This window comes from Macaca nemestrina, chromosome 5 (genome assembly GCF_043159975.1).
Source record: "Macaca nemestrina isolate mMacNem1 chromosome 5, mMacNem.hap1, whole genome shotgun sequence".
Lineage (NCBI taxonomy): Eukaryota > Metazoa > Chordata > Mammalia > Primates > Cercopithecidae > Macaca > Macaca nemestrina.
Genome location: NC_092129.1, coordinates 102,090,199 through 102,116,654, shown reverse-complemented (window position 1 = coordinate 102,116,654; position 26,456 = coordinate 102,090,199). Strand labels below are relative to the sequence as shown.

The 26,456-nt window shown below is 39.1% G+C and overlaps 1 protein-coding gene across 11 annotated transcripts in view; it reads right to left on the bottom strand.

Moving 5' to 3' along the window:
* Positions 1-451: 451 nt before the first annotated feature.
* LOC105495985 (centrosomal protein 162) overlaps positions 452-26,456 on the bottom strand; it is a 109,687-nt gene continuing 83,682 nt past the window's right edge. For 10 of the 11 annotated variants that reach the window (XM_024797361.2, XM_011766021.3, XM_011766011.3 and 7 more), the window contains 2 exons: positions 2,708-2,842; positions 452-1,477 (listed from right to left, as the gene is read on the bottom strand). In XM_024797361.2, coding sequence (XP_024653129.2) covers positions 1,268-1,477; positions 2,708-2,842 — 345 coding nt within the window. In that variant the 3' untranslated portion in view covers positions 452-1,267. Of the gene's footprint in view, positions 1,478-2,707; positions 2,882-26,456 lie in introns of those variants that run through there. The other variant, XM_071096763.1, reaches the window with a different exon arrangement.

Genomic DNA, 26,456 nt, shown 5'->3' with positions numbered 1-26,456 from the left:
ATGTGTAGAAAAGGGAACATGCGATAGTTTGCTGAGAATCCCAAGAACAGAAAACCAAACACTGCATGTTCTCACTCATAAGTGGGAACTGAACAATGAGAACACTTGGACACAGGAAGGGGAACATCACACAATGGGGTCTGTTGAGGGGTGGGGGAGAGGGGAGGGATAGCATTAGGAGATATACCTAATGTAAATGACAAGTTAATGCATGCAGCACACCAACATGGCACATGTATACATATGTAACAAACCTGCACGTTGTGCACATGTACCCTAGAACTTAAAGTATTAAAAAAAAAAAAAAAAGGAACATGAATACTCTTTTGGTGGGAATGTAAATTAATTCAGCCTCTGTGGATAGCAGAGATTTTTCAAAGAAGTAAAAATAGAACAATCTCATTACTGGGAATCTACCCAAAGGAACAGAAATTATCATATAAAAAAGATATCTGCACATGTATGTTTATTGCATCAATATTTACAACAGCAAATTCATGGAACCAACTTAAGTATCTACCAACAATTGACTGGATAAAGAAAACGTGAGAGAGAGAGATATATATATAGAGATACATATAAATGGAGTATTATGCAACTATAAAAAAGAATGAAATCATGTCATTTGCAGCAACATGGATGGAGCTGGAGGCCATTATCCTACGTGAACTAAATCAGAAGTAAAAAATAAAATATTGCATATGTTCTCACTTAAAAGTAGGAGCTAAACAATGGGTATACACAGACATAAAGATGCAGATTAGACACTGGGGACTCCAATAGGGTAAAGAGTGTGAGGGGCAGTAAGGGTTGAAAAATTACCTATTGGGTACAGTGTTTAATATTTAGGTGATGAGTACACTAGAAGCCCAATTCTCACCATTATTCAATACACCCATGTTACAACAAGCACATATATCCCCTGGATCTAAAATAAAAATTAAAAAAATCCCACATTATCAATAAAAATGTGGCACAGTATGTTCAATTTTCTTTTCTTTCTATTTCTAGCATACAAGTGAGACCTTCTCGGCTATAAAGGAACCTGTCCATAAATCACTTAAAATGTGACTGGTTAATGATTTTTAGTAAAATACACCATGATATGTTTTTGTTGGTTAAAGGCAATTTATTTTGAAATGTTGCTTTGGTTGTTTGCTTTCTGGAAACATACTGGAACACTTGTTTTTCATAAGCTGTCCTGGCAGTGGCACAATCCCATCCATTTTTTAGGCCTTTTAATAAGGTCATTATGAAATCTGAGTTTCTAGGAATACTCTGGTGCATTCACTTCATCTGCAAAAGCAACTGGCACAACCACCCCTTGCCGGTGCAGCTCTCGGAGAACATCTAATATTGAGTCTAGTTCTATGCGGAACTTCTCCAGCTCACGATTCTTTAACTGTGCCAGTCTTTTCCATTTTTCAACTTCTTTGTTTTGCTCAGTTTCCACTGCTTGGTGTGTTTGCTGTATTATCTGCAAATACAAAAATTCCACATTGCTGTCATAGTTCATAGTGGTGGGTGAGGAACCTTTAACAATCTTAAAGTAGGCAAACCTGGGGTTTCTCTGGGGAACTCAGGTAAACTATAATGCTCTGCATAGATGCAGCATTTTCTGTCTTCGAGGAGTATATACATCCCAACTGTGTTAGGGACTAAATGTTTGTGTCCCCCTCAAATTCATATGTTGAGGTCCTAACCCTTAATGTGGCTGTGTGTGGAGTAAGGAAATAATGAATGTTAAGTGAGATCATAAGGGTGGGGACTTGATTTGATAATAATTAGTGTTTTCACCACTAGAGACACCAAAGAGATTCTCAGCAGAAGAGACACCAAGGAGATGTCTCAGCCCTCTTCCTCACCTCCACGCACATGGCACTGAGGAAAGATCATGTTAGAATGAGAAAAAAGGTGGCTATCTGCAAGCTGGGAAGAGAGACCTCACCAGAAACCTAACTGACCAAAACCTCAATCTGGGACTTCTGGCCTACAGAACTGTGAGAAAATAAATTTCTCCTGTTTAACCACCCAATTTATGGTATTTTGTTACGTCAGCCCAAGCAGACTATATACTGTTCAAACAAGTAAAATTTCAGCACCAAGGCAAGTGCCTAAAAACACATCATGCCTTTAGATCTGCTATTTTAATTAATCTGTTTGTAATTAAGTATAGTAATATTACTAGTGCTAGCTATATAATTTAAATAATCATATTAAAACAATTTATTTCTTATAAACATTTGCTGAAATGACTTGAATATGGAACACCATGCCTTGTTCCAGCGTAAGATGTGTAAGTTTTTAGGAACCCATCAATAGCGCCTTAGTCCCAGCTACTCGGGAGGCTGAGGCAGGAGAATGGCGGGAACCCGGGAGGCGGAGCTTGCAGTGAGCCGAGATCTGGCCACTGCACTCCAGCCTACGCAACAGAGCGAGACTCCGTCTCAAAAAAAAAAAAAAAAAAAAAGAACATGATACAAAGTTTTGCTTTTTTTCCAGATATAAGGATACCAATCTTCAAGCACTTGAGATATAAAGTCTCATTTTTCTCGTAAAAGTTATAAATTTATTAAATTTTTAACAAGATCAAAATACACTGGAAACACTTTAAGTGGTAATTTTTGCTAGGGATGACAAAACTATAGCAAAGTAAAGGCATTTAAAAGTAAAGACCTATATAAATATGTAAAATGATTTACTTTACCTGTTGAAGTTCCAGTTCTCTTTGTGCATGTCTCATTTCCATCTGCTTAATTTTCTTTTCTAAGCCCACGAAATGTTTCATCTCTGGTGTATGGTTTTCTTTGGCTTCTCTCAATTCTTCTAAGAGTTTTGTAACCTAAAATTGACATTGAAGCACATTGAAGCAAATGAAAACCTATGATCACAAGAACTAATTATTTTTTAATAGGTAATCTTGAAAATCAGAATATGTGTATAAAATTTCTCTAGATAAGTAAGAGGCATCTTGGATTGTTAGAGTAATTAATAGCTTTCATTCTCCATATCCAGAAAGTAAAGGCTCATCCTAGCTCTGAGTTGACCTCACAGTCTAAGAGGTTCCAGCTGCATGGACCATTTTCTACCTCCCAAGTATGGCAGTCTGGTAAAGGGGCTGAAAATGAAGTTGGCACGTTCTTTAATGCATTAAGTTTCACTACAACGTATTTGTTAGTAAGGTGGTTATTTTCAGAATTTAAAAAAGTATATTTAAAGCACTCAACACAGTATAGTGCCCCATGCACAGAAAGAGTTCAATGAAAATGTATTTTTCTTCTGTTAACTCCCTATAATTCTATTTGTAATTCTCTATGGCCCTATCACTTTATAATTTGTAGTAGTTCATTCCACAAATAAATGTATACATATAAAAACAGAGACAAGGAAGTACTGAGCCCTTTCTGTGTTGGCTGCTGTCTTAGGACCTGGGGATCCAGAGATTAAAGACATAAACACCACCCTCATAGACTGTAATGCAGTGCCTTCATATTGAGCTTGGGAAAACAATTAATTGTATCTTCTTTATTCCATATAATCATGAACAGAAATTCCAACAAGAATCAGATCTTGCTAATTGTTTACATCAAAAGGCAACAAAAACCAAATGAAAATGGATAGAATTAACAATCACTCCTGTTTTCTATGAAAACACCCATTACCTAATAACAGTAATACCAAAAAATCCCAGTATCTTACCTACATTAGTTGAAAAACATGCAAAGATACAAGCAAATTAAATCAGAGGCAATCTATTTTAAATGTGGAGCATCCCTGATGGTATCATCACTGAACAAAGAACTATGCAGACTATCCTTGGGATGGTTTGCAGAGAGCTCAGGGAGAGGCCTCACAGAACATGCTGTGCTGATGAGTGTTGGTTGGGCATAAAAACTGTATGTGTGAAAATAGTGTTTACTAAAATGATTGTTTAAAGAACTAATGATGACTAACCTAAGAAAGCTGATAAAGGCACAGTCATACACAGAATGGTCAAATATTACTTCAATTCCTGTAACCTTTTTAATGGTTGAAAAATGATTTTGAGTAACATTTCCAGCTGTTACTATCTTGTGATACAACTGTTCCTGGTACACCAGTTAGGAAGCTCCGGTTTTCTGAATGAAGCAGTCAAGTGAATGAGAACTCTAATATGGTGTGCTATGATACAGAGATGGCCAATGAGTAGTGAGATAAGTGAGAACACCTCACTCGAAGAGAAGATGGGCCACAGAGAATTCCTAAGGCAGCTGTGCTTGAATTAAGTCTTAAAGGGTAAGTAGTAGTCAGTCATCATTACATTATGATGTGCTAGGCATTAGGCTAAGCACTTTACAGATGTTGTCTCATTTTTTATTAAACCTTATATATGTTTACTGTCTGACTCCTCACATAAAATGTAAACATCATAAGAGCAAAGATTTTTGTCTTTGTTCTCCTCACTATTCCTAGCACCTAGAGCTGCCCATGGCAGAGAGGTAGATGTTTAACAATTATTCATGAATTAATTAGTGCATTCACTTTTCGATGATTAAACATTCATTGGTAAATCATATAAACTTAGAAATCTGGTTTTAGAAAAATAGAGAAAATTTCCTTTTAATTGCATGTACCTAAAAGAACCTTTAAGAATATAATGAAAACTGAATATGTATATATATTTTAAAAATCCTTTTATTTTAATGAATTATCCTATAGAGATAACTTAATAAACACATATGAAAAAAAACACTTCCTGCTATGTACATATTATTAAAAAAACTGGAAACAACCCGCATACCAACAATAAGGGATTTGTGAAATAAATTAGTAATGATTAATAAGAGCCTGAGACCTAGAGTCACAGGCAACAGGTTCTAATGGTGGCATTTCTATATGGTGGTTGGTAAGCCTGGACAAGCTTTTTCACTTTCCTTAGCATCAGTATCTTCATCTAAAATAGGAATAATAGTAGTAACTACTCTTTTGGTTGTGATGAGAATCAAATAAAATAAGGCATATAAAACACTTTGTACAGTTTCTAGTACACATTAAACTTTTTAAAAAAATTATACTTTGTTCTGGAGTACATGTTGCATAGGTTTGTTACATAGGTATACACGTGCCATGATGGTTTGCTGCACCCATCAACTTGCCACCTACATTAGGTATTTCTCCTAATGCTATCCCTCCCCTAACCCCCAACCTCCCAACAGGCCCCTGCATGTGATGTTCCCCTCCCTACGTCCATGTGTTCTCATTGTTCAACTCCCACTCATGAGTGAGAACACGCTGTGTTTGGTTTTCTGTTCTTGCCTTAGTTTGCTGAGAATGATGGTTTCCAGCTTCATCCGTGTCCCTGCAAAGGACATGAACTCATTCTTTTTTATGACTACATAGTATTCCATGGTGTGTATGTGCCACATTTTCTTTATCCAGTCTATCACTGATGGGCATTTGGGTTGGTTCCAAGTCTTTGCTATTGTGAACAGTGCCACAATAAACATATGTGTGCATGTGTCTTAATAGTACCATGATTTATAATCCTTTGGGTATATAGCCAGTAATGGGATTGCTGAGTCAAACGGTATTTCTAGTTCTAGATCCTTGAGGAATTGCCACATTGTCTCCCACAATGGTTGAACTAATTTATACTCCCACCAACAGTGTGAAAGCATTCCTATTTCTCCACATCATCTCCAGCATCTGGTTTTCTTGACTTTTAAATGATCACCATTCTAACTGGCCTGAGATGGTATCTCACTGTGGTTTTGATTTGCATTTCTCTAATGACCAGTGATGAGCTTCTTTTCATATGTTTGTTGACTGCATAAATGTCTTCTTTTGAAAAGTGTCTGTTCATATCCTTTGCCCACTTTTTGATGGGATTGCTTCTCTTCTTGTAAATTTGTTTAAGTTCTTTGTAGATTCTGGATATTAGCCCTTTGTCAGATGGATAGATTGCAAAAATTTTCTACCATTCTGTAGGGTGCCTGTTCACTCTGATTACAGTTTCTTTTTCTGTGCAGAAGCTGTTTAGTTTAAAGATCCCATTTGTCAGTTTTGGCTTTTGTTGCCACTGCTTTTGGTTTTTTAGTCATGAAGTCTTTGCCCATATTGATTTTGGACTGAGATGATGGGGTTTTCTAAATATACAATTGTGTCATCTACAAAGAGACACACTTTGACTTCCTCTCTTCCTATTTGAATACCCTTTATTTATTTATTTTTTCTTGCCTGATTGTTCTGGCCAGAACTTCCAATACTAAGTTGAATAGGAGTGGTGAGAGAGGGCATCCTTGTCTTGTGCCAGTTTTCAAAGGGAATGCTTCCAGTTTTTGCCCATTCAATATGATATTGGCTGTGGGTTTGTCATAAATAGTTATTATTTTGCAATACGTTCCATCAATACCTAGTTTGTTGAGAATTTTTAGCACGAAGGGCTGTTGAATTTTGTCAAAGGCCTTTTCTGCCATCTATTGAGATAATCATGTGATTTTTGTCCTTGGTTCTGTTTATGTGATGGATTATGTTTACTGATTTGCGTATGGTGAACCACACTTGCATCCCAGGGATGAAGCTGACTTGATCATGGTGGATAAGCTTTTTGATGTGCTGCTGGATTCGGATTACCAGTATTTTATTGAAGATTTTTGCATTGATGTTCATCAGGGATATTGGCCTGAAATTTTCTTATTTTGTTGTGTTTCTGCCAGGTTTTGGTATCAGGATGATGCTGGCCTCATAAAATAAGTTAGGGAGGAGTCCCTCTTTTTCCATTGTGTGGAATAGTTTCAGAAGGATTGGTACCAGTTCCTCTTTGTACCTCTGGTAGAATTCGGCTGTGCATCCACCCAGTCCTGGACTTGTTTTGGTTGGTAGGCTATTACTTCCTCAATTTCAGAACTTGTTATTGGCCTATTCAGGGATTCGACTTCTTCCTGGTTTAGACTTGGGAGGGTGTTATGTGTCTAGGAATTTTTCCACTTCTTCTAGATTTTCTAGTTTACTGGCACAGAGGTGTTTATAGTGTTCTCTGATGGTAGTTTGTATTTCTGTGGGATCAGTGGTGATATCCCCTTTATCATTTTTTCTTGTGTCTTTTATTCTTCTCTTTTCTTCTCTATTAATTTGTGCTAGCAGTCATATCTATTTTGTTGATCTTTTCAAAAAATCAGCTCCTGGATTCACTGATTTTGAAAGGTTTCTCGTGTCTCTATCTCGTTTAGTTCTGCTCTGATCTTAGTTATTTCTTGTCTTCTGCTAGTTTTTGAATTTGTTTGCTCTTGCTTCTCTAGTTCTATTTTGTGATGTTAGGGTGTTGATTTTAGATCTTTCCTGCTTTCTCTCATGGGCATTTAGTGCTATAAATTTCCCTCTAAACACTGCTTTAGCTGTGTCCCAGAGATTCTGGTACGTCATGTCTTTGTTCTCAGTGGTTTCAAATAACGTATTTATTTCTGCCTTAATTTCATTATTTACCCAATAGTCCTTCAGGAGCAGGTTGTTCAGTTTCCATGTAGTTTGTGGTTTTGAGTGAGGAGTTTCTTAATCCTGAGTTCCAATTTGATTGCACTGTGGTCTGAGAGACTCTTATGATTTCCATTCTTTTGCATTTGCTGAGGAATGTTTTACTTCCAATTATGTGGTCAATTTTAGAATAAGTGTGATGTGGTACTGAGAAAAATTCTGTTCATTTGGGGTGGAGAGTTCTGTAGATGTCTATTAGGTCCGCTTGGTGCAGAGCTGAGTTCAAGTCCTGAATATCCTTGTCAACTTTCTGTCTCATTGATCTGTCTAATGTTGACAGTGGGGTGTTCAAGTCTCCCATTATTATTGTATGGGAGTCTAAGTCTCTTTGTAGGTCTCTAAGGACTTGGTCTATGAATCTGGGTGCTCCTGTATTGAGTGCATATATATTTAGGTTAGCTCTTCTTGTTGAATTAATCCCTTTACCATTATGTAATGGCCTTGTCTCTTTTGATCTTTGTTGGTTTAAAGTCTGTTTTATCAGAGACTAGGAATGCAACCCCTGCTTTTTTTTTTTTGTTTTCCATTAGCTTGGTAGATCTTCTGCCATCCTTTTATTGTGAGCCTATGTGTGTGTCTCTGTACCTGAGATGGGTCTCCTGAATACAGCAAACTGATGGGTCTTGACACTTGATCCAATTTGCCAGTCTGTGTCTTTTAACTGGAGCATTTAGCCCATTTACATTTAAGGTTAATATTGTTATGTGTGAATTTGACCCTGTCATTGTGATGTTAGCTGGTTATTTTGCTCGTTCGTTGGAGCAGTTTCTTCCTGGCATTGATGGTCTTCACAATTTGGTGTGTTTTTGCAGTGGCTGGTATCAGTTGATCCTTTCCATGTTTAGTGCTTCCTTCAGGAGCTCTTGTAAGGCAGGCCTGGTGGTGAAAAAATCTCTCAGCATTTGCTTCTCTGTAAAGGATTTTATTTCTCCTTCACTTATGAAGCTTAGTTTGGCTGGATATGAAATTCTGGGTTGAAATTCTTTTCTTTAAGAATGTTGACTATTGGCCCACAGTCTCTTCTGGCTTGTAGAGTTTCTGCCAAGAGATCTGCTGTTAGTCTGATGGGCTTCCCTTTGTGGGTAAGCTGACCTTTCTCTCCGGTTGCCCTTAACATTTTTTCCTTCATTTTAACTTTGGATAATCTGACAATTACATGTCTTGCAGCTGTTCTTCTCGAGGAGTATCTTTTTGGTGTTCTCTGTATTTCCTGAATTTGAATGTTGGTGTGCCTTGCTAGGTTGGGGAAGTTCTCCTGGATAATATCCTGAAGAGTGTTTCCCAACTTGGTTCCATTCTCCCCGTCAGTTTCAGGTACACCAGTCAGATGTAGATTTGGTCTTTTCACATAGTCCCATATTTCTTGGAGACTTTGTTCATTTCTTTTTCCTTTTTTTTCTCTAAACTTCTCTTCTCACTTCATTTCATTCATTTGATCTTCAATCACTGATACCCTTTCTTCCACTTGATCGAATTGGCTACTGAAGCTTGTGCATGCATCACATAGTTCTCATGCCATGGTTTTCAGCTCCATCAGGTCATTTAAGGTCTTCTCTATGCTGTTTATTTTAGCCATTCGTCTACTCTGTTTTCAAGGTTTTTAGCTTCTTTGCGATGGGTTCGAACATCCTCCTTTAGCTTGGAGAAGTTTGTTATTACTGATTTTCTGAGGCCTACTTCTGTCAACTCGTCAAAGTTATTCTCCGTCCAGCTTTGTTCCATTGCTGGTGAGTAGCTGCGTTCCTTTGGAGGAGAATAGGTGCTCTGATTTTTGGAATTTTCAGCTTTTCTGCTCTGTTTTCTCCCCATCTTTGTGGTTTTATCTACCTTTGGTCTTTGATGATGATGACCTAGAGATGGGGTTTTGGTGTGTATGTCCTTTATGTTTGTTAGTTTTCCTTCTAACAATCAGGACCCTCAGCTGCAGGTCTGCTGGAGTTTGTTGGAAGGTCCACTCCAGACCCTGTTTGCCTGGGTATCACCAGTGGAGGCTGCAGAACAGCAAATATTGCAGAACAGCAAATGTTGCTGCCTGATTCTTCCTGTGGAAGCTTCATTTCAGAGGTGTCAGTCGGACCCTACTGGGGGGTGTCTCCCAGTTAGGCTACTTGAGGGTCGGGGACCCACTTGAGGAGTCAGTCTGTCCATTCTCAGATCTCAAACTCCGTGCTGGGAGAACCACTACTCTCTTCAAAGCTGTCAGACAGGGACACTTAAGTGTGCAGAAGTTTCTGCTGCCTTTTGTTTAGCTATGCCCTGCCCCCAGAGGTGGAGTCTACAGAGGCAGGCAGGCCTCCTTGAGCTGTGGTGGGCTTCACCCAGTTTAAGCTTCCCGGCAGCTCTGTTTACCTACTCAAGCCTCAGCAATGGCAGATGCCCCTCCCACAGCCTCGCTGCTGCCTTGCAGTTTGATCTCAGACTGCTGTGCTAGCAGTGAGCAAGGCTCTGTGGGCGTGGGACCTTCCAAGCCAGGTGCGGGATATAATGTCCTGGTGTGCTGTTTGCTAAGACTGTTGGAAAAACGCAGTAGTAGGGTGGGAGTGTCTTGATTTTCCAGGTACCGTCTGTCATGGCTTCCCTTGGCTAGGAAAGGGAATTCCCCGGCCCCTTGTGCTTCCTGGGTGAGGTGATGCCCTGCCCTGCTTCAGCTCACACTCCTTGGGCTGCACTGTCCACCAAGCCCCAGTGAGATGAACCCAGTACCTCAGTTGGAAATTCAGAAATCACCCGTCTTCTGCATCGCTCACGCTGGGAGCTGTAGACTGGAGCAAAAGTTCCTATTCAGCCATCTTGCATTTCAGATGGTGGTTTCTTCTATAAGACCCTGACTGGGGCTGCTGCCTTTCTTTCAGCGATGCCCTGCCCAGAGAGGAGGAATCTAGAGAGGCATTCTGGCTACAGCAGCTTTGCCAAGCTGCAGTGGGCTCTGCCCAGTTTGAACTTCCTGTAGGCTTTGTTTATGCTGTGAGGGGAAAACCACTTACTCAAGCCTCAGTAATGGTGGACACCATTCCCCTCACCAAGGTTGAGTGTCCCAGGTCACTTCAGACAGTTATGCTGGCAGCGAGAATTTCAAGCCAGTGGATCTTAGCTTGCTGGGCTCTGTGGGGGTGGGATCTGCTGAGCTAGTCCACGTGGCTTCCCAGCTTCAACCCCCTTTCCAGGAGAGTGTCTTGCTGGCATTCCAGGTGCCACTGTGGTATGAAAAAAAAAAAAAAAAAAAACTCCTGCAGCTAGCTCAGTGTCTGCCCAAATGGCCTCCCAGTTTTGTGCTTGGAACCCAGGGCCTTGGTGGCATAGGCACCCAAGTGAATCCTCTGGTGTGTGGGTTGCAAAGACCGTGGGAAAAGTGTAGTATCTGGGCTGGAGTGCACCATTCCTCATGGCACAGTGCCTCACGGCTTCCCTTGGCTAGGGGAGGGAGTTCCCTGACCCCTTGCACTTGCCAGGTGAGGCAATGCCCCACCCTGCCTTGGTTCACCCTCTGTGGTTTGCACCCACTGTCTAACCAGTCCCAATGAGATGAGCCAGGTACCTCAGTAAGAAATGTAGAAATCACCTGCCTTCTGTGTTGATCTCACTGAGAGCTGTAGAACAGAGCTGTTCCTATTTGCCCATCTTGCCAGCCTCCCCCCACAGATTAAACTTTTGATAAATAATTATTACTACTATTATAATGCCTCTATTTTGAAATGGTATAACAGAAGTGCCAATAAAGATAATATACTGTCATGAAAAGATTTTATGCACACATACACACGCACACTATTACATTAAAAATGCTTTGAAAATCATATGCATGCATACATATACATGAACAAACACGTATTTGCATGTGTACACACATGAGAACCATATCCACAATATTTGTATTTCTCTATATTTATGAATAGAAAAAAATCTGGAAGGATATAGAGCAAAATATAACTAGGTAGTGGGATTATAGTGTTTTATACCTTCTAATTGCTAATACTAATTATCATGTATTAATAGTATAAAAACACATTGCATATTGAATCCATGCTCAACTAAGGACAGAAATAGCACCAATAAAAAGCATAAAAGCATATATTCTTTAATGAATAAAACTCTGTTATCTTATTCATCATTTATTACTTTGCTAAAGTAAAAAAGAGTGATTTCACCCAGATGATGTGACTTAAAGGTGAGTGAAGATGCTTTCCTACTAGAGAAGACAGATATCACTGACTGCTGGCAGGAGTTGGCTCAGGTGCTAGAGTTCAAACAATCTGTGCATAGCCCAGAGACTGCTTCTCAGAGAAGACATTTGTCTTCGTTCTCTTACTTGTTGGTGAGTAGATAATCTTACAAATTACACATTTCAATTTACACTGAACCACAAAATTACTACTATTTTTATTACTTTAAACGAGCCTGGGCCGGTCGTGGTGGCTCATGCCTATAATTCCAGCACTTTGGGAGGCCAAGGTGGGTGGATCACTTGAGGTCAGGGGTTCCAGACCAGCCTGGCTGACATGGTGAAACAACTCCATCTCTACTAAAAATATAAAAATTAGCCGGGTATGGTGGCACAACCCTGTAATCCCAGCTACTCGGGGAGGCTGAGACATAAGAATCACTTGAACAAGGGAGGCAGAGGTTGCAGTGAGAGGAGATTGTGCCACTGCACTCCAGCCTGGGCGACAACAGTAAGACTGTCTCAAAAGAAAAAAAAAATGAGCCTGGTACACTGTGTCTGTGTACTTTTCAATCATGTCATGTACCTTTGTGCTTTGTAACTATTGGCATAAGTTTTCCTGGTCACTTTGCTAGAGGAATTGTGAGTGCTTACTTAATCTAGAGGGCTTAGATTCTAACTAGGCTGGCACTGAAGGAGATACTGAGCACTGTGTCTTAAGCAGCCATTCCTGCCTTCTTTGCTGACAAGGCCTTGATATTGTTCATGTCATGCTGGGGTAAATTCTGATCAGTTTTACTGTCAGTTTACTGGACAACTACTGGACAAAAACAACTTATTAGTTATAGCTGTCCAGTTTTTCTTGGCAGTGATTGGTTTAGAGGTGGGCACATGTCTTAGTCTATTTTCTGCTGGTATAACCAAATACCACAGACATTTATTTGGCTCACAGTTCTGGCATCTGGACAGTCCAAATGCATGGTACTGGCATCTGGGAAGGGCCTTTTGCTGTGCTAACCCACGATGGAAGGGCAGGCGGGTGATGAGACAAGAGGGAATGAGAACCACTGAACTTATTCTTTGATCATGAGCCCACTCTTGTGATAACTAACCCACTCCTGCTTTAACATCAACTAAATGTAAACATAAGTTTTGGCAGGGACATTCAAACCACAATAGCATGTGACACAGTTCTGAAGCAAAGGCAGTTAGCAGGAGACACAGACTATATGTATCTGTTTGATTATTTTTCTGTCCCACTGGTTAGAATGTTGCTTGAGAGCAAGGACTTCAGATGTTTCATTGCTATACCTTAAGAAGCATATAATAGGGACTGACATCTGCTCACTAAGTATTTATTAAATAAATGAATAAAAAGTGCTATGAAGGTCTTATTTAACTTGACAGCTGTATAAACTGAGGCCGAGGGAGTTTAAAGGCACTAGAAGTGGCTATGTAAAGATAACTTTTTTCTTTTGCATGAGAAACTGACCTTGGGTTCAGTTTTCTGTGTCTGTTCTCCCCTTGATAAAGAATGGCCATCGGCCACACACCAGGCACCTAGGCTTGGGGGACTTTGTATGAACTGAAATACTTCATAGGAAGACAGTTTTGGGCTCTCCTGAGCATGCTGCCTCTTGTCACTGAGCATGTCCTTGTGGGAGCCACCGCACAAGAATTACTATAAGAGATATCGATTCTTGTGGAGCATGGGGCATCTAAGCTAGCAAGGGAATAAGACTCATGCCTGGCAGGTGGTATGAGTCTTACTTCCTTGCACCTGTGTTGTCACTCGGACAGCTCCTGGACAACTATATGAACCGCTGTAAGAATGACTTGCACTGAAGAGAAATGCCTCATGCTGCCTTGCTAGCCTGCTGTTTCCTGGCCTGTATCCAGCATGCCAAGTACAGCCTTATGGTTGTTGTGTGACTCTAAATGTTTACTTGAACATGCTAATGAGCCTTATAATGGCGAGTCAAGAATTTAAACCCAGATCTTATAAATGCTATGATCATTCCACTATCTGTTCATAAAACAACAGCAGCTAGCTGTAGAATATTTGGGACAAATTACAGTAAGAATTTTGATAATTCTTATGAGTTGGCCACAGTAGTCCCTGGGGTCTTATTAGAGGTTAAGTCTTAAATATTTTCTATATCTTTTATAAAATATTTATGTAGATTAAAAAACAAAATAAAATCCCACAAATGAAAAAATCTATAATCAGTAAAATGCATATCCTAATAGGAATAATATGAAAATAAGCAATAATAGCATCAATCCTTAGTTATCTGTAGGGATCATGAGTAAAGATTCATGTCCTTTCTCTACAACTGCAAGGTGTGAAGAAATAAATGAACTGAAGATTTCTGCAGTCAATTAGAAGTGGAATAATAGACTGAAAAATCTATGATGAATATTAAAACACAAAAGATTAACTCTAGAGTCTTAAAAAAAACAAAGATTTGAAGAAACACATGGCTGAGTTAGCATCAACCGAAGAGGTGCTAGATGCTTAATAAGATTTTCACCCCATTGCAGCAGACATAATTTTAAAATATGTGCTTGACAATATTTTAGGTGACAAAGGCATGAAACATAATGAGTTTAGAAACATCCTTTCAGATTTCTAGAATTAATATACTAAGTGGGAATTATCTCCAATGACATTGAGGGATTTGCTTTATGCTGAAAACTTCTAAATCATTAGTTATCTCATGGCTTATAAAATGTTAGAAACACATAAGCAATCAAAAGTCCACCGATGGTTTAAAATGTATAGTTTGTTTTCATCTGTGGTGATGTATAGTGCACTTTCACTTGTGGCCATGTGGAGACAAGGGGAGACTCCTCCTTTTAACAACTAGAAAACAGCACAAAATATTTGAAACAACTGTTTTCAGACACTGGATAAACAGCACTACAGACTGTGATTTCTGGGAGAAGAGAAATAAGGTGAGCTCTAGAGTTGTCCAACTTATTGCCAAACTGCTTTGGCAAACAGCTTATTGCCAAAACTGCTGGAGGCAGTTTTGAAGCCAGAGCATTTCCTGGAGCTCACACAGAGGTGGGAATAGTTCATATTTCCATCAGCCTGAGAGGAAATGCCTCATAATACACAGGATGTCAGGGAGAGTCCTCGGAAGGGTATCAGCAGTAGCAATAAACTAGTCTTGTCAAAACAGCTATTTTATAGAATATTACACATAATACAGCCATTATAAATAAACCCCATATTAAAAGGTAGGTATTCCAATTAAAAGGCAGGGTGTCATTACCTTTACTCAGGACACTGAGTGCTTAGCTTTCCAGTAATTAGGCTTAAAAATCATGGGCTGTGGCTTTTCTATTTTCAAATATTTTAGCTATTCTTAAAGCACTGTCTTATCATTGTATTTCTAAATTAACAACAAAGCTAAAACTGACTTCATTCTTTATCTTGCAAACACACAATAAGTACATATACTTTCTTTTATTGCTTTTCCTAAAAACTTTACTTCAGTTCTGAGGTTCTGTAAACTCAGTGCTTATGTTAAAGTTTTATGTACATCTTAAACATTGAAAAGAATGCACAATGTTGAACTAGCCTTTCAACTAGAACAGGATTTTAAAAACTGACACTCGCATAATTGTAGAGTGTTTTTACATTGATCTTTTCATAATACAATTGGCTCTATATTTTGCCTGTGGGACTTAAGTCCTGAGTAACAATAAATGGTATATATGCATCAACGAATAGGATGTGCAGCTTTCCTGGCTTTTCACACTTTTTAGAATTAAATGGATCTTAGAGTAATAAAAATGGTAGGTTTCCAGAAAGATTTATTTTTGTAATGACATTGTTACTGGTGATCCAGTATGACTCTATCACGGTGGCCTGGCCTATTTATTAATCAAACAGTAGTAGTACTGAAGGAAATCAGAATATGTTATCTCAAAATATGCCTCTTTGACTTAAAAATTATTTTTGAGCTAAAGGAAATAAGCAGCAGCAAATGGAAGAAAAGCTTTCTATCCTCCTGTTCTGCCTAAAAGTAGGAAATAAATTTTCCTTTAGTGAAGAGGGCTCTAGATGCTTATCAGCCTAGAGATGGCACCAGAGGAATCTGCAGTACTCCATGAGTTTCCTACCATATATTTACATTCCCCCCGTTTCCCACCTTTGTAGCCTAAAACTGCTTTCCTATGTCCTGTCTTTATCTACAAATTGATTGTTCTTTGTTAAAGATGGCTTGTAAGCCAGAGTTCTAAGCCATTGTTTTGAGTTACTTTTTGTTGAGGTTTCTCCTGTGATATGTGCTGCATACATTAATAAACTTGTTTTTCTCTTGTTAATCTGTCTTTTGTTCCAGTGGTCTGTCCCAACAGGAACTCACATGGGTTGAGAAAAAATTTTTTTCCTTCCTGACAGTTTTTGGCAATGCAGATGGGACTTTCTGGGATACCCCATCCACTCTGGAACCTTCAGATGAAATCCTAGCAAAACTGGCAGAAGCTGGTAAAAGGTAAGAATTCTTATCAAACTCAGCTCTCCCAGATATCTGTCTATAGCAGACAAGAAAGGAGGCTGAAATTTTTCCTGGTCCCTCTTTTCCATATTCAGATTGGTAGAGGAAAAAAATTTGTACAATTCTTTGAATTTGTGACTCTTGTGGGTTTGGTTTTGGCGACCTATTCGTTATTATCTTTAGCCTCCTTGAAAAGGTCATTGTTTTCTATTGTCTTTTGCATCATTTGTTGTAAGGAGGAGAATCACAGTATAGAACGCAGACATAGGTCATATAAGCCTGTTGTTCCAGCCACCCTCTCAGGCTGATGAGTTTATGGTTCTCACCAGACTGGTGTGCTCACGGTTCTCACCAGACTGGTGTCACCAGACAAACTTAAAGGATGAGGTTCACCTTTTATCTTGTTTTATGTCGTGAGAGCTTGGCTTTTATGACCACTAAGAACACTCTCTCTGGTCTCTGCCAGGTGGGGGGGCACAAGCGTGTTGGCTTGTGTCAGGCAGCCAGGTGAACAGGGTGGGAACCCAAGACACAAGTGACAAGCAGCGTTCTCTTTGTCTGATGCAGCTCAGGGGAGTTTGTCTGAATAAGAGAAGCCAGTCCATAAGGAGCCTTTGGCGTTTCAAACTTTGTTGCTTGGTTCATACTGGGAGAGTCCTATCCCAGTAATGCCTGTGTGGTGTCACAGATTAGCAGCTCTGTGACTGGAGTTCTCTCTGTGGGAGGCTTGAAACACCATTTTCACACAACTATTCTGTCTGCAGAGCAATGAAGGTCTTTGTTTTCTTAGGCTATCTTTAGGAGAAGCTTTGCATATTGAGGGAGATTTGATCTTTTGCAGACTTTTTAAGGAAGCCCCCAGCAACCATGGTTAAGCTACAAAAGGCTTCTTGGTTGTTTTTTTTTTTTTTTTTTTTGTAAAGACAGGGTCTTGCTCTGACACCCAGGCTGGGGTACAATGGCACAGTCAGCTCACTGAAGCCTTGAACTCCTGGGCTTAAGCAATCCTCCCACCTCAACCTCTTGAGTAGCTGGGACTACAGGCGCATGTTACTGCACAAGCTAATTTTTATATTTTTTGTAGAGATGGTGTCTTGCCATATTGCCCAGGCTGATGTCAAACTCCTGGCCTTGAGAGATCCTCTCACTTCAGTCTCCCCAAATGCTGGGATTTACAGGCGTGAGTAACCCTGCATGGCTGACTTGTTTTAAACCATAAAAAAAGCTTATTGGTCTAGAATAGCAGTTCCCAGCCTTTTTGGTACCAAGGACTGGTTTTGTGGCAGACAGTTCTTCCACGAAAAGGAGGATGGTTTTGGGATGATTCAAGCTTCTTACATTTATCATTAGATTCTCAAGAGCCCACAACCTAGATCACATGCATATGCAGTTTACAACAGGGTTCACACTTCTATGAGAATTTAATGCCGCTTCTGATCTGACAGGAGGCGGAGCCCAGGCAGTAATGCTCACTTGAACCCTGCTCATCTCCTACTGAGAGGCCAGGTTCCTAACAGGCCACAGACTGGTACTGGTTTGTGGTCCAGGGGTTGGGGACCTCTGGTCTAGAGTCACATTAAAATGGGTATACCTTTAAAAATTTGAGCTTTTATATCGAAAAATGATTTTTTTTTGAATTTTAAAGGGAGCATTCATTCTAAACAAATGTCTTACTGGTACTTATGGTAAGATAAAATTTAAAAGAGGGCGTAAAAGAGTATCAAGTCTTGTCTAAAAAAGAAAAAAATAAACAAAAATCAGATTAGACTTAAGACCGAAGTTAATATCCACACCTGCTATGGATTCCTTCTCACCTACCTATAGTCTCCTTTACTCCCAACTGCCTGACGTTGATCTACCAGAAGATCTTCCGATCTCTGGGTCCCTGACTAAAAAATCCAGTCTCATCATCCTCTGAACAAATTCTTTTAATCTTAAAACTCCTCCAACTTCCCCAGGAAATCTTTTAAATGCCCAGCTGCCTACTAACTTGCCTTCCTCTGAAAGATTTACAGAAAGTACTCCACTGATATACAGGGCCGGGGTGTATAGGTTACTTGTGTAAATACTGCCAACCAGGAAGTAAACAGAACACTGTCTCAGGGAACTGGCAGCCAGGCTGGCTTTGCTGTACCTACATTCCACCTACTTTCCAGGGCTCTGTAATCAACTCCATCAGCTCCAGGCCTTCCTATATTTTGGGTCCCCACTACAAAAATATTCCTTAAGACTGTCCTGTGCTCCAGGAAAAGAAAAACTTTAAAAAAAAAAAAAAACCCGGATCTTTCATAATAGACAAATATGTCCTAAAACTCCTTCTTGGAGAAAAACTTCCATCCTTTCTCAGTCCCTCAGAGATGTAAATCTTACCATGTCTTTGAAATTTAAACATTCAAGGAGTTAACTAAAACAACCCCCACATACATTTGAGACTAAAGAGAAAAAGGCGGCCCTGGGGGAGAAGAGTTTGTTTTTTTAAACACACTGCTATAAAAACTCCTTTACCCCAAATTTAGTCCATACCCTCCATAAGATTACCTACAAAGGGCAAATGAAAAATTTTAAGTCTTCCTCAGAAATACTAGTAAAAAGTTTGGCCATCTAAACAGGTAACCTTAATTTATTCTATCTGCCAAATATACAATTTGCATTCAACTATTCTTTTATAAATTAGTGAGTTTTTGGGGAATGCCCTAGATGGCCGAATAGGAACAGCTCCAGCCTCCAGCTCCCAGCGTGAGTGACACAGAAGACGGGTGATTTCTGCATTTTCAACTGAGGTACTGGGTTCATCTCACTGGGGAGTGCTGGACAATCAGTGCTGGTCAGCTGGTGCAGCCCAACCAGCAAGAGCTGATGCAGGGCAAGGCATCTCCTCACCTGGGAAGCCCAAGGGGAAAGGGAATCCCTTTTCCTAGCCAAGGGAAACCGAGACACACAACACCTGGAAAATTGGGTAATTCCCACCCTAATACTGCCCTTTACCAAGGGTCTTAGTAAATGGCACACCAGGAGACTATATCTCACACCTGGCCAGGAGGGTCCCATGCCCACAGAGCCTCCCTCATTGCTAGCACAGTAGTCTGAGATCTAACTGCAATGCAGCAGCAAGGCTGGGGGAGGGGCACCTGCCATTGCTGAGGCTTAAGTGGGTAAACAAAGCCATAGGGAAGCTCAAACTGGGTGGAGCCCACCACAGATCAAGGAGGCTGGCCTGCCTCTGTAGACTCCACCTCTGGGGACAGGGCATAGCTAAACAAAAAGCAGCAGAAACCTCGGCAGAGGTAAATACCCCTGTCTGATAGCTTTGAAGAGAGCAGTGGATCTTCCAGCATGGAGGTTGAGATCTGACAACAGACAGACTGCCTGCTCAAGTGGGTCCCTGACCCCAGAGTAGCCTAACTGGGAGACATCCTCCACTAGGTGCAGACCGACACCTCACACCTCACATGGTGGGGTACACCCCTGAGATGAAGCTTCCAGAGCGAAAATCAGACAGCAACACTCGCTGTTCAGCAATACTTTACCTTCAGCAGCCTCCACTGCTGATACCCAGGCAAAGAGAGTCTGCAGTGGACCTCAAGCAAACTCCAACAGACCTACAGCTGAGGGTACTGACTGTCAGAAGGAAAACAAACAGAAAGGACACCCATACCAAAACCCCATCAGTACGTCACCATCATCAAAGACAAAAGGCAGATAAAACCACAAAGATGGGGAAAAAGCAGTGCAGAAAAGCTGGAAATTCAAAAAATCAGAGCGCATCTCCCCCTCCAAAGGAACGCAGCTCATCACCAGCAACGGAACAAAGCTGGACGGAGAATGACTTTGACGAGTTGAGAGAAGAAGGCTTCAGTCAATCAAACTTCTCAGAGCTAAAGGAGGAACTACGTAACCAGTGCAAAGAAACTAAAAACCTTGAAAAAAGAATGAATGAAGGGATAACTAGAATAATCAATGCAGAGAAGACCTTAAAATAACTGATAGAGATGAAAACCATAACACGAGAACTACGTGACAAATGCACAAGCTTTAGTAAAGACTTGATCAACTGGAAGAAAGAGTATCAGTGATTGAAGATTAAATGAATGAAATGAAGCGAGAAGATAAATGTGGAGAAAAAAGAGTAAAAAGAAATGAATAAAGCCTCCAAGAATTATGGGATTATGTGAAAAGACCAAATATACGTCTTATTGGTGTGCCTGAAAATGACAGGGAAAATGGAACCAAGTTGGAAAACACTCTGCAGGATATCATCCAGGAGAACTTCCCCAGCCTAGTAAGGCAGGCCAACATTCAAATTCAGGAAATACAGAGAATGCCACAAAGATACTCCTCGAGAAGAGCAACTCCAAGACACATAATTGTCATATTCACCAAAGTTGAAGACACACATAGGCTCAAAATAAAGGCATGGAGGAAGATCTACCAAGCAAATGGAAAACAACAACAAAAAAGCAGGAGTTGCAATTCTAGTCTCTGATAAAACAGACTTAAAACCATCAAAGATCAAAAGAGACGAAGAAGGCCATTACATAATGGCAAAGGGATCAATTCATCAGGAAGAGCTAACTATCCTAAATATATATGCACCCAATACAGGAGCACCTGGATTCATAAAGCAAGTCCTTAGAGACTTACAAAGAGACTTAGACTCCCATACAATAATAATGGGAGACTTCAACACCCCACTGTCAACATTAGACAGATCAACAAGACAGAAAGTTAACAAGGATATCCAGGAATTGAACTCAATTCTGCACCAGGCGGACCTAATAGACATCTACAGAACTCTCCACCCCAAATCAACAGAATATACATTCTTCTCAGCACCACATGGCACTTATTCCAAAATTGACCACATAATTGGAAGTAAAGCACTCCTCAGAAAATGTACAAGAACAGAAATTATAACAAACTGTCTCTCAGACCACAGTGAAGTCAAACTAGAACTCAGGACTAAGAAACTCAATCAAAACCGCTCAACTACATGGAAACTGAACAACCTGCTCCTGAATGACTACTAGGTACATAACGAAATGAAGGCAGAAATAAAGATGTTCTTTGAAACCAATGAGAACAAAGATACAACATACCAGAATCTCTGGGACACATTTAAAGCATCGCACAGAGGGAAATTTACAGCACTAAATGCCCACAAGAGAAAGCAGCAAAGATCTAAAATTGATGCCCTAACATCACAATTAAAAGAACTAGAGAAGCAAGAGCAAACACATTCAAAAGCTAGCAGAAGGCAAGAAATAACTAAGATCAGAGCAGAACTGAAGGAGATAGAGACACAAAAAACCCTCCAAAAAAATCAATGAATCCAGGAGTTGGTTTTTTGAAAAGATCAACAAAATTGATAGACCGCTAGCAAGACTAATAAAGAAGAAAGAGAGAAGAATCAAACAGACACAATAAAAAATGATAAAGGGGATATCACCACCGACCCCACAGAAATACAAACTACCATCAGAGAATACTATAAACACCTCTATGCAAATAAACTAGAAAATCTAGAAGAAATGGATAATTTCCTGGACACTTACACTCTCCCAAGACTAAACCAGGAAGAAGCTGAATCCCTGAATAGACCAATAGCAGGCTCTGAAAATGAGGCAATAATTAATAGCCTACCAACCAAAAAAAGTCCAGGACCAGATGGATTCACAGCCGCATTCTACCAGAAGTACAAGGAAGAGCTGGTACCATTCCTTCTGAAACTATTTCAATCAACAGAAAAACAGGGAATCCTCCCTAACTCATTTTATGAGGCCAACATCATCCTGATACCAAAGCCTGGCAGAGACACAACAAAAAAAGAGAATTTTAGACCAATATCCCTGACGAACGCCGATGCAAAAATCCTCAATAAAATACTGGCAAACCGAATCCAGCAGCACATCAAAAAGCTTATCCACCATGATCAAGTGAGCTTCATCCCTGGGATGCAAGGCTGGTTCAACATACGCAAATCAATAAACGTAATCCAGCATATAAACAGAACCAAAGACAAAAACCATATGATTATCTCAATACATGCAGAAAAGGCCTTTGACAAAATTCAACAGCCCTTGATGCTAAAAAACTCTCAATAAATTCGGTATTGAATGAACATATCTCAAAGTAATAAGAGCTATTTATGACAAACCCACAGCCAATATCATACTGAATGGGCCAAAACTGGAAGCATTCCCTTTGAAAACTGGCACAAGACAGGGATGCCCTCTTTCACCACTCCTATTCAACATAGTGTTGGAAGTTCTGGCTAGGGCAATCAGACAAGAGAAAGAAATAAAGGGTATTCAGATAGGAAAAGAAGTCAAATTGTCCCTGTTTGCAGATGACATGATTGTATATTTAGAAAACTCCATCATCTCGGCCCGAAATCTCCTTAAGCTGATAAGCAACTTCAGCAAAGACTCAGGATAGAAAATCAATGTGCAAAAATCACTAACATTCTTATACACCAGTAACAGACAGAGAGCCAAATCAGGAATGAACTTCCATTCACAATTGCTTCAAAGAGAATAAAATACCTAGGAATCCAACTTACGAGGGATGTAAACCACCTCTTCAAGGAGAACTACAAACCACTGCTCAGTGAAATAAAAGAAGACACAAACAAATGAAAGAACATACCATGCTCATGGATAGGAAGAATCAATATCGTGAAAATGGCCATACTGCCCAAGGTAATTTATAGATTCAATGCCATCCCCATCAAGCTACCAATGACTTTCTTCACAGAAATGGAAAAAACCACTTTAAAGTTCATATGGAACCAAAAAAGACCCTGCATTGCCAAGACAATCCTAAGTCAAAACAACAAAGCTGGAGGCATCACACTACCTGACTTCAAACTATACTACAAGGCTACAGTAACCAAAACAGCACAGTACTGGTACCAAAACAGAGATATAGACCAATGGAACAGAACAGAGCCCTCAGAAATAATACCACACATCTATAGCCATCTGATCTTTGACAAACCTGAGAAAAACAAGAAATGGGGAAAGGATTCCCTATTTAATAAATGATGCTGGGAAAACTGACTAGCCATTGTAGAAAGCTGAAACTGGATCCTTTCCTTATTCCTTATAGGAAAATTAATTCAAGATGGATTAGAGACTTAAATGTTAGACCTAATACTATAAAAACGCTAGAAGAAAACCTAGGTAACATCATTCAGGACATAGGCATGGGCAAGGACTTCATGTCTAAAACACCAAAAGCAACAGCAAGAAAAGCCAAAATTGACAAATGGGATCTAATTAAACTAAAGAGCTTCTGCACAGCAAAAGAAACTACCATCAGAGTGAACAGGCAACCTACAGAATGGGAGAAAATTTTTGCAATCTACTCATTTGACAAAGGGCTAATATCCAGAACTTACAAAGAACTCAAACAAATTTACAAGAAAAAAACAACCCTATCAAAAAGTGGATAAAGGATATGAACAGACATTTCTCAAAAGAAGATATTCATACAGCCAACACATGAAAAAATGCTCATCATCACTTGCCATCAGAGAAATGCAAATCAAAACCACAATGAGATACCATGTCACACCAGTTAGAATGGCCATCATTAAAAAGTCAGGAAACAACAGGTGTTGGAGAAGATGCAGAGAAACAGGAACACTTTTACACTGTTGGTGGGATTTTAAACTAGTTCAACCATTGTGGAAAACAGTATGGCGATTCCTCAAGGATCTAGAAATACCATTTGATCCAGCCATCCCATTACTGGGTATATACCCAAAGGATTATAAATCATGCTGCTATAAAGACACATGCACATGTATGTTTATTGCAGCACTATTCACAATAGCAAAGACTTGGAATCAACCCAAATGTCCATCAGTGACAGACTGGATTAAGAAAATGTGGCACATATACATGATGGAATACTATGCAGCCATAAAAAAGGATGAGTTTGTGTCCTTTGTAGGGACATGGATGCAGCTGGAAACCATCATTCTCAGCAAACTATCACAAGAACAGAAAATCAAATACCACATGTTCTCACTCATAGGTGGGAACTGAACAATGAGATCACTTGGACACAGGAAGGGGAGCATCACACACCGGGTCCTATAGTGGGGAGGGGGTAGCGGGGAGGGATAGCATTAGGAGATATACCTAATGTAAATGATGAGTTAATGGGTGCAGCACACCAACATGGCATATGTATATATATATGTAACAAACCTGCACGTTGTGCTCATGTACCCTAGAACTTAAAGTATAATTAAAAAAAAAAAAAGAAAGAAAAAAGACAACCCTTTTACTAGGTGAATTCATCTATGTCCTAAGCACCTGCCATCGCGAGTGGAAGTGTGAAATATACTTTAGATTGCATCCTCTTGACTAAGTGCCCTTGCACTAGGTACACGATTAAGGCAGTTAAGTGATAACTGCAAAAGCAAATGGTCAGCAAGTGACAAGGAATTCATTATATGATACTCTGAGGGCTGTGTGGTTTGGGGAAGTGTGTATGCTAGAGAAATTTATTAAATTTCATTCTATATAAAAAAAATTAGTGAGTTTTATATTATTGTGCCTGTCTCATGGCTAAAACTGTAAAATGAAATCTATATGATCTCTGCATTATGTTTACGTACATCTATGTGTGTGTGTATATATATGTATACATATTTTTTTCTACCTCTGGATGGTACTGTCAACAGTAATTCATAAAAGAGCACTATTTAATTGGCTTAAAGAAAAAGAAGCACTTACATAAATTAAGAATTCCAAAAACTCTCAGAAATATAGAAACTAACCCAAATGCTTTTCAAGTTCATGTGTCTCAGGTAATTCTGGTATATGATTAGTTTAACATTATTGACTTAATAAAAATAGGCATGCCTTCAGAGTTGTCAACAGTAAGTATAATGCAGACATACAACCCTTATGCTACCTGGGTTTACTAGTCAAAAAAGTATCTCTGCTAGATATTTAAAATTAAAGACCTAGGAGTTCATTCCCAAATCAAACCTGCAAGTCGAAGTACAGTATCCATTATTCCATGTATATTAAGCACAGCAGGAAAAGAAAAACATGTATTTAACTTTGCTCCTTGCCTAACATGCATGTGTTGTAAAAATAGTTAACAGGAAAATAAGATGATGACTAGCTGTTTAATGGCTTATGAATTTTCATGAGCAATCCAAGCATAATTGTTAATAACAAGTACATTAAGTAAATATTAGTGGGATAAAATTTATAGTCTTCAATAATGATCGTTTTATGTTTGTAGAAAAAAATTAGTTACCCAAATCTTTTCGGTATAACTTACATCCTTGGGGTTTTGCTAAGTTAAATAATAAATATTCATTGAATATCTAGATCATTTCCAAATATACTGAAACACTAACTTATGTTTCATAGACTCATGTTGCTGAATGTAAGATTATCTACCTTGGCTTCTTAATTTTTACAGAGAAACAAATCACCTGTTCTTATTGTCACATTAAAAAAAAACTATAAAAATATGCTTCTAGAAATCATGAAATGATAATCTACAAAATGCTGGTATATGACAGGTCATAGCTGCTTTGTAGTTTTCATAAGAAATTAATGTTACTAAGGATTAAAAGTTCTAATATACATATATTTAACACTACTAAAGATTAGGGAAACAACTTTGTATGCAAAATATACAAGAAAAATAATACGTAGTTTTGGTAAGCAAAGTTATGAGGAATGAAGATGTGTTTTTGTTAAAGGAAAAAGAATAATTAAATCTGTACTAAAGTAGAATGACAGACTGTTTTAGAATGAAAAAGCAGAATGAAGAACAAAAAAATGAATGAATATAGAAAGCTTGAAGAGGGAGAGAGAAAGTTAGAATGCATGAATATCTTATGTGTCTGAGCAGAAGATAAACAGAATGTATTTATTATAAGGGTTTTAAAAATAAGCCTTAATGTCAGAAGTACAGTGGACAAAACTAGAAACTGGTTTTCTCTTTTAAAACAACAAAGCTTTCTTGGAGCACTGGTCTGCTCTTGATAAGAGATTATAAAAGATTTTCTTTACCTTTAAGTTAATTTACGTAGAAAGCAAAGATTTTGTGTTTCAGTAAAATAACTTCCTGTGTTTCCTATGGTCTCTATCAGTTCTTTGATTACTTAGGGAAACTGAGTCTTCTCACTATGCGATTTTCTGTATTTGCCTTTAGAATCTACTTTGGATAACTAAGTATTGTTTCATAATGACCTGTGATCCTATTTAACCAAATGTTTTAAACTTCTTGACATTTTTGAC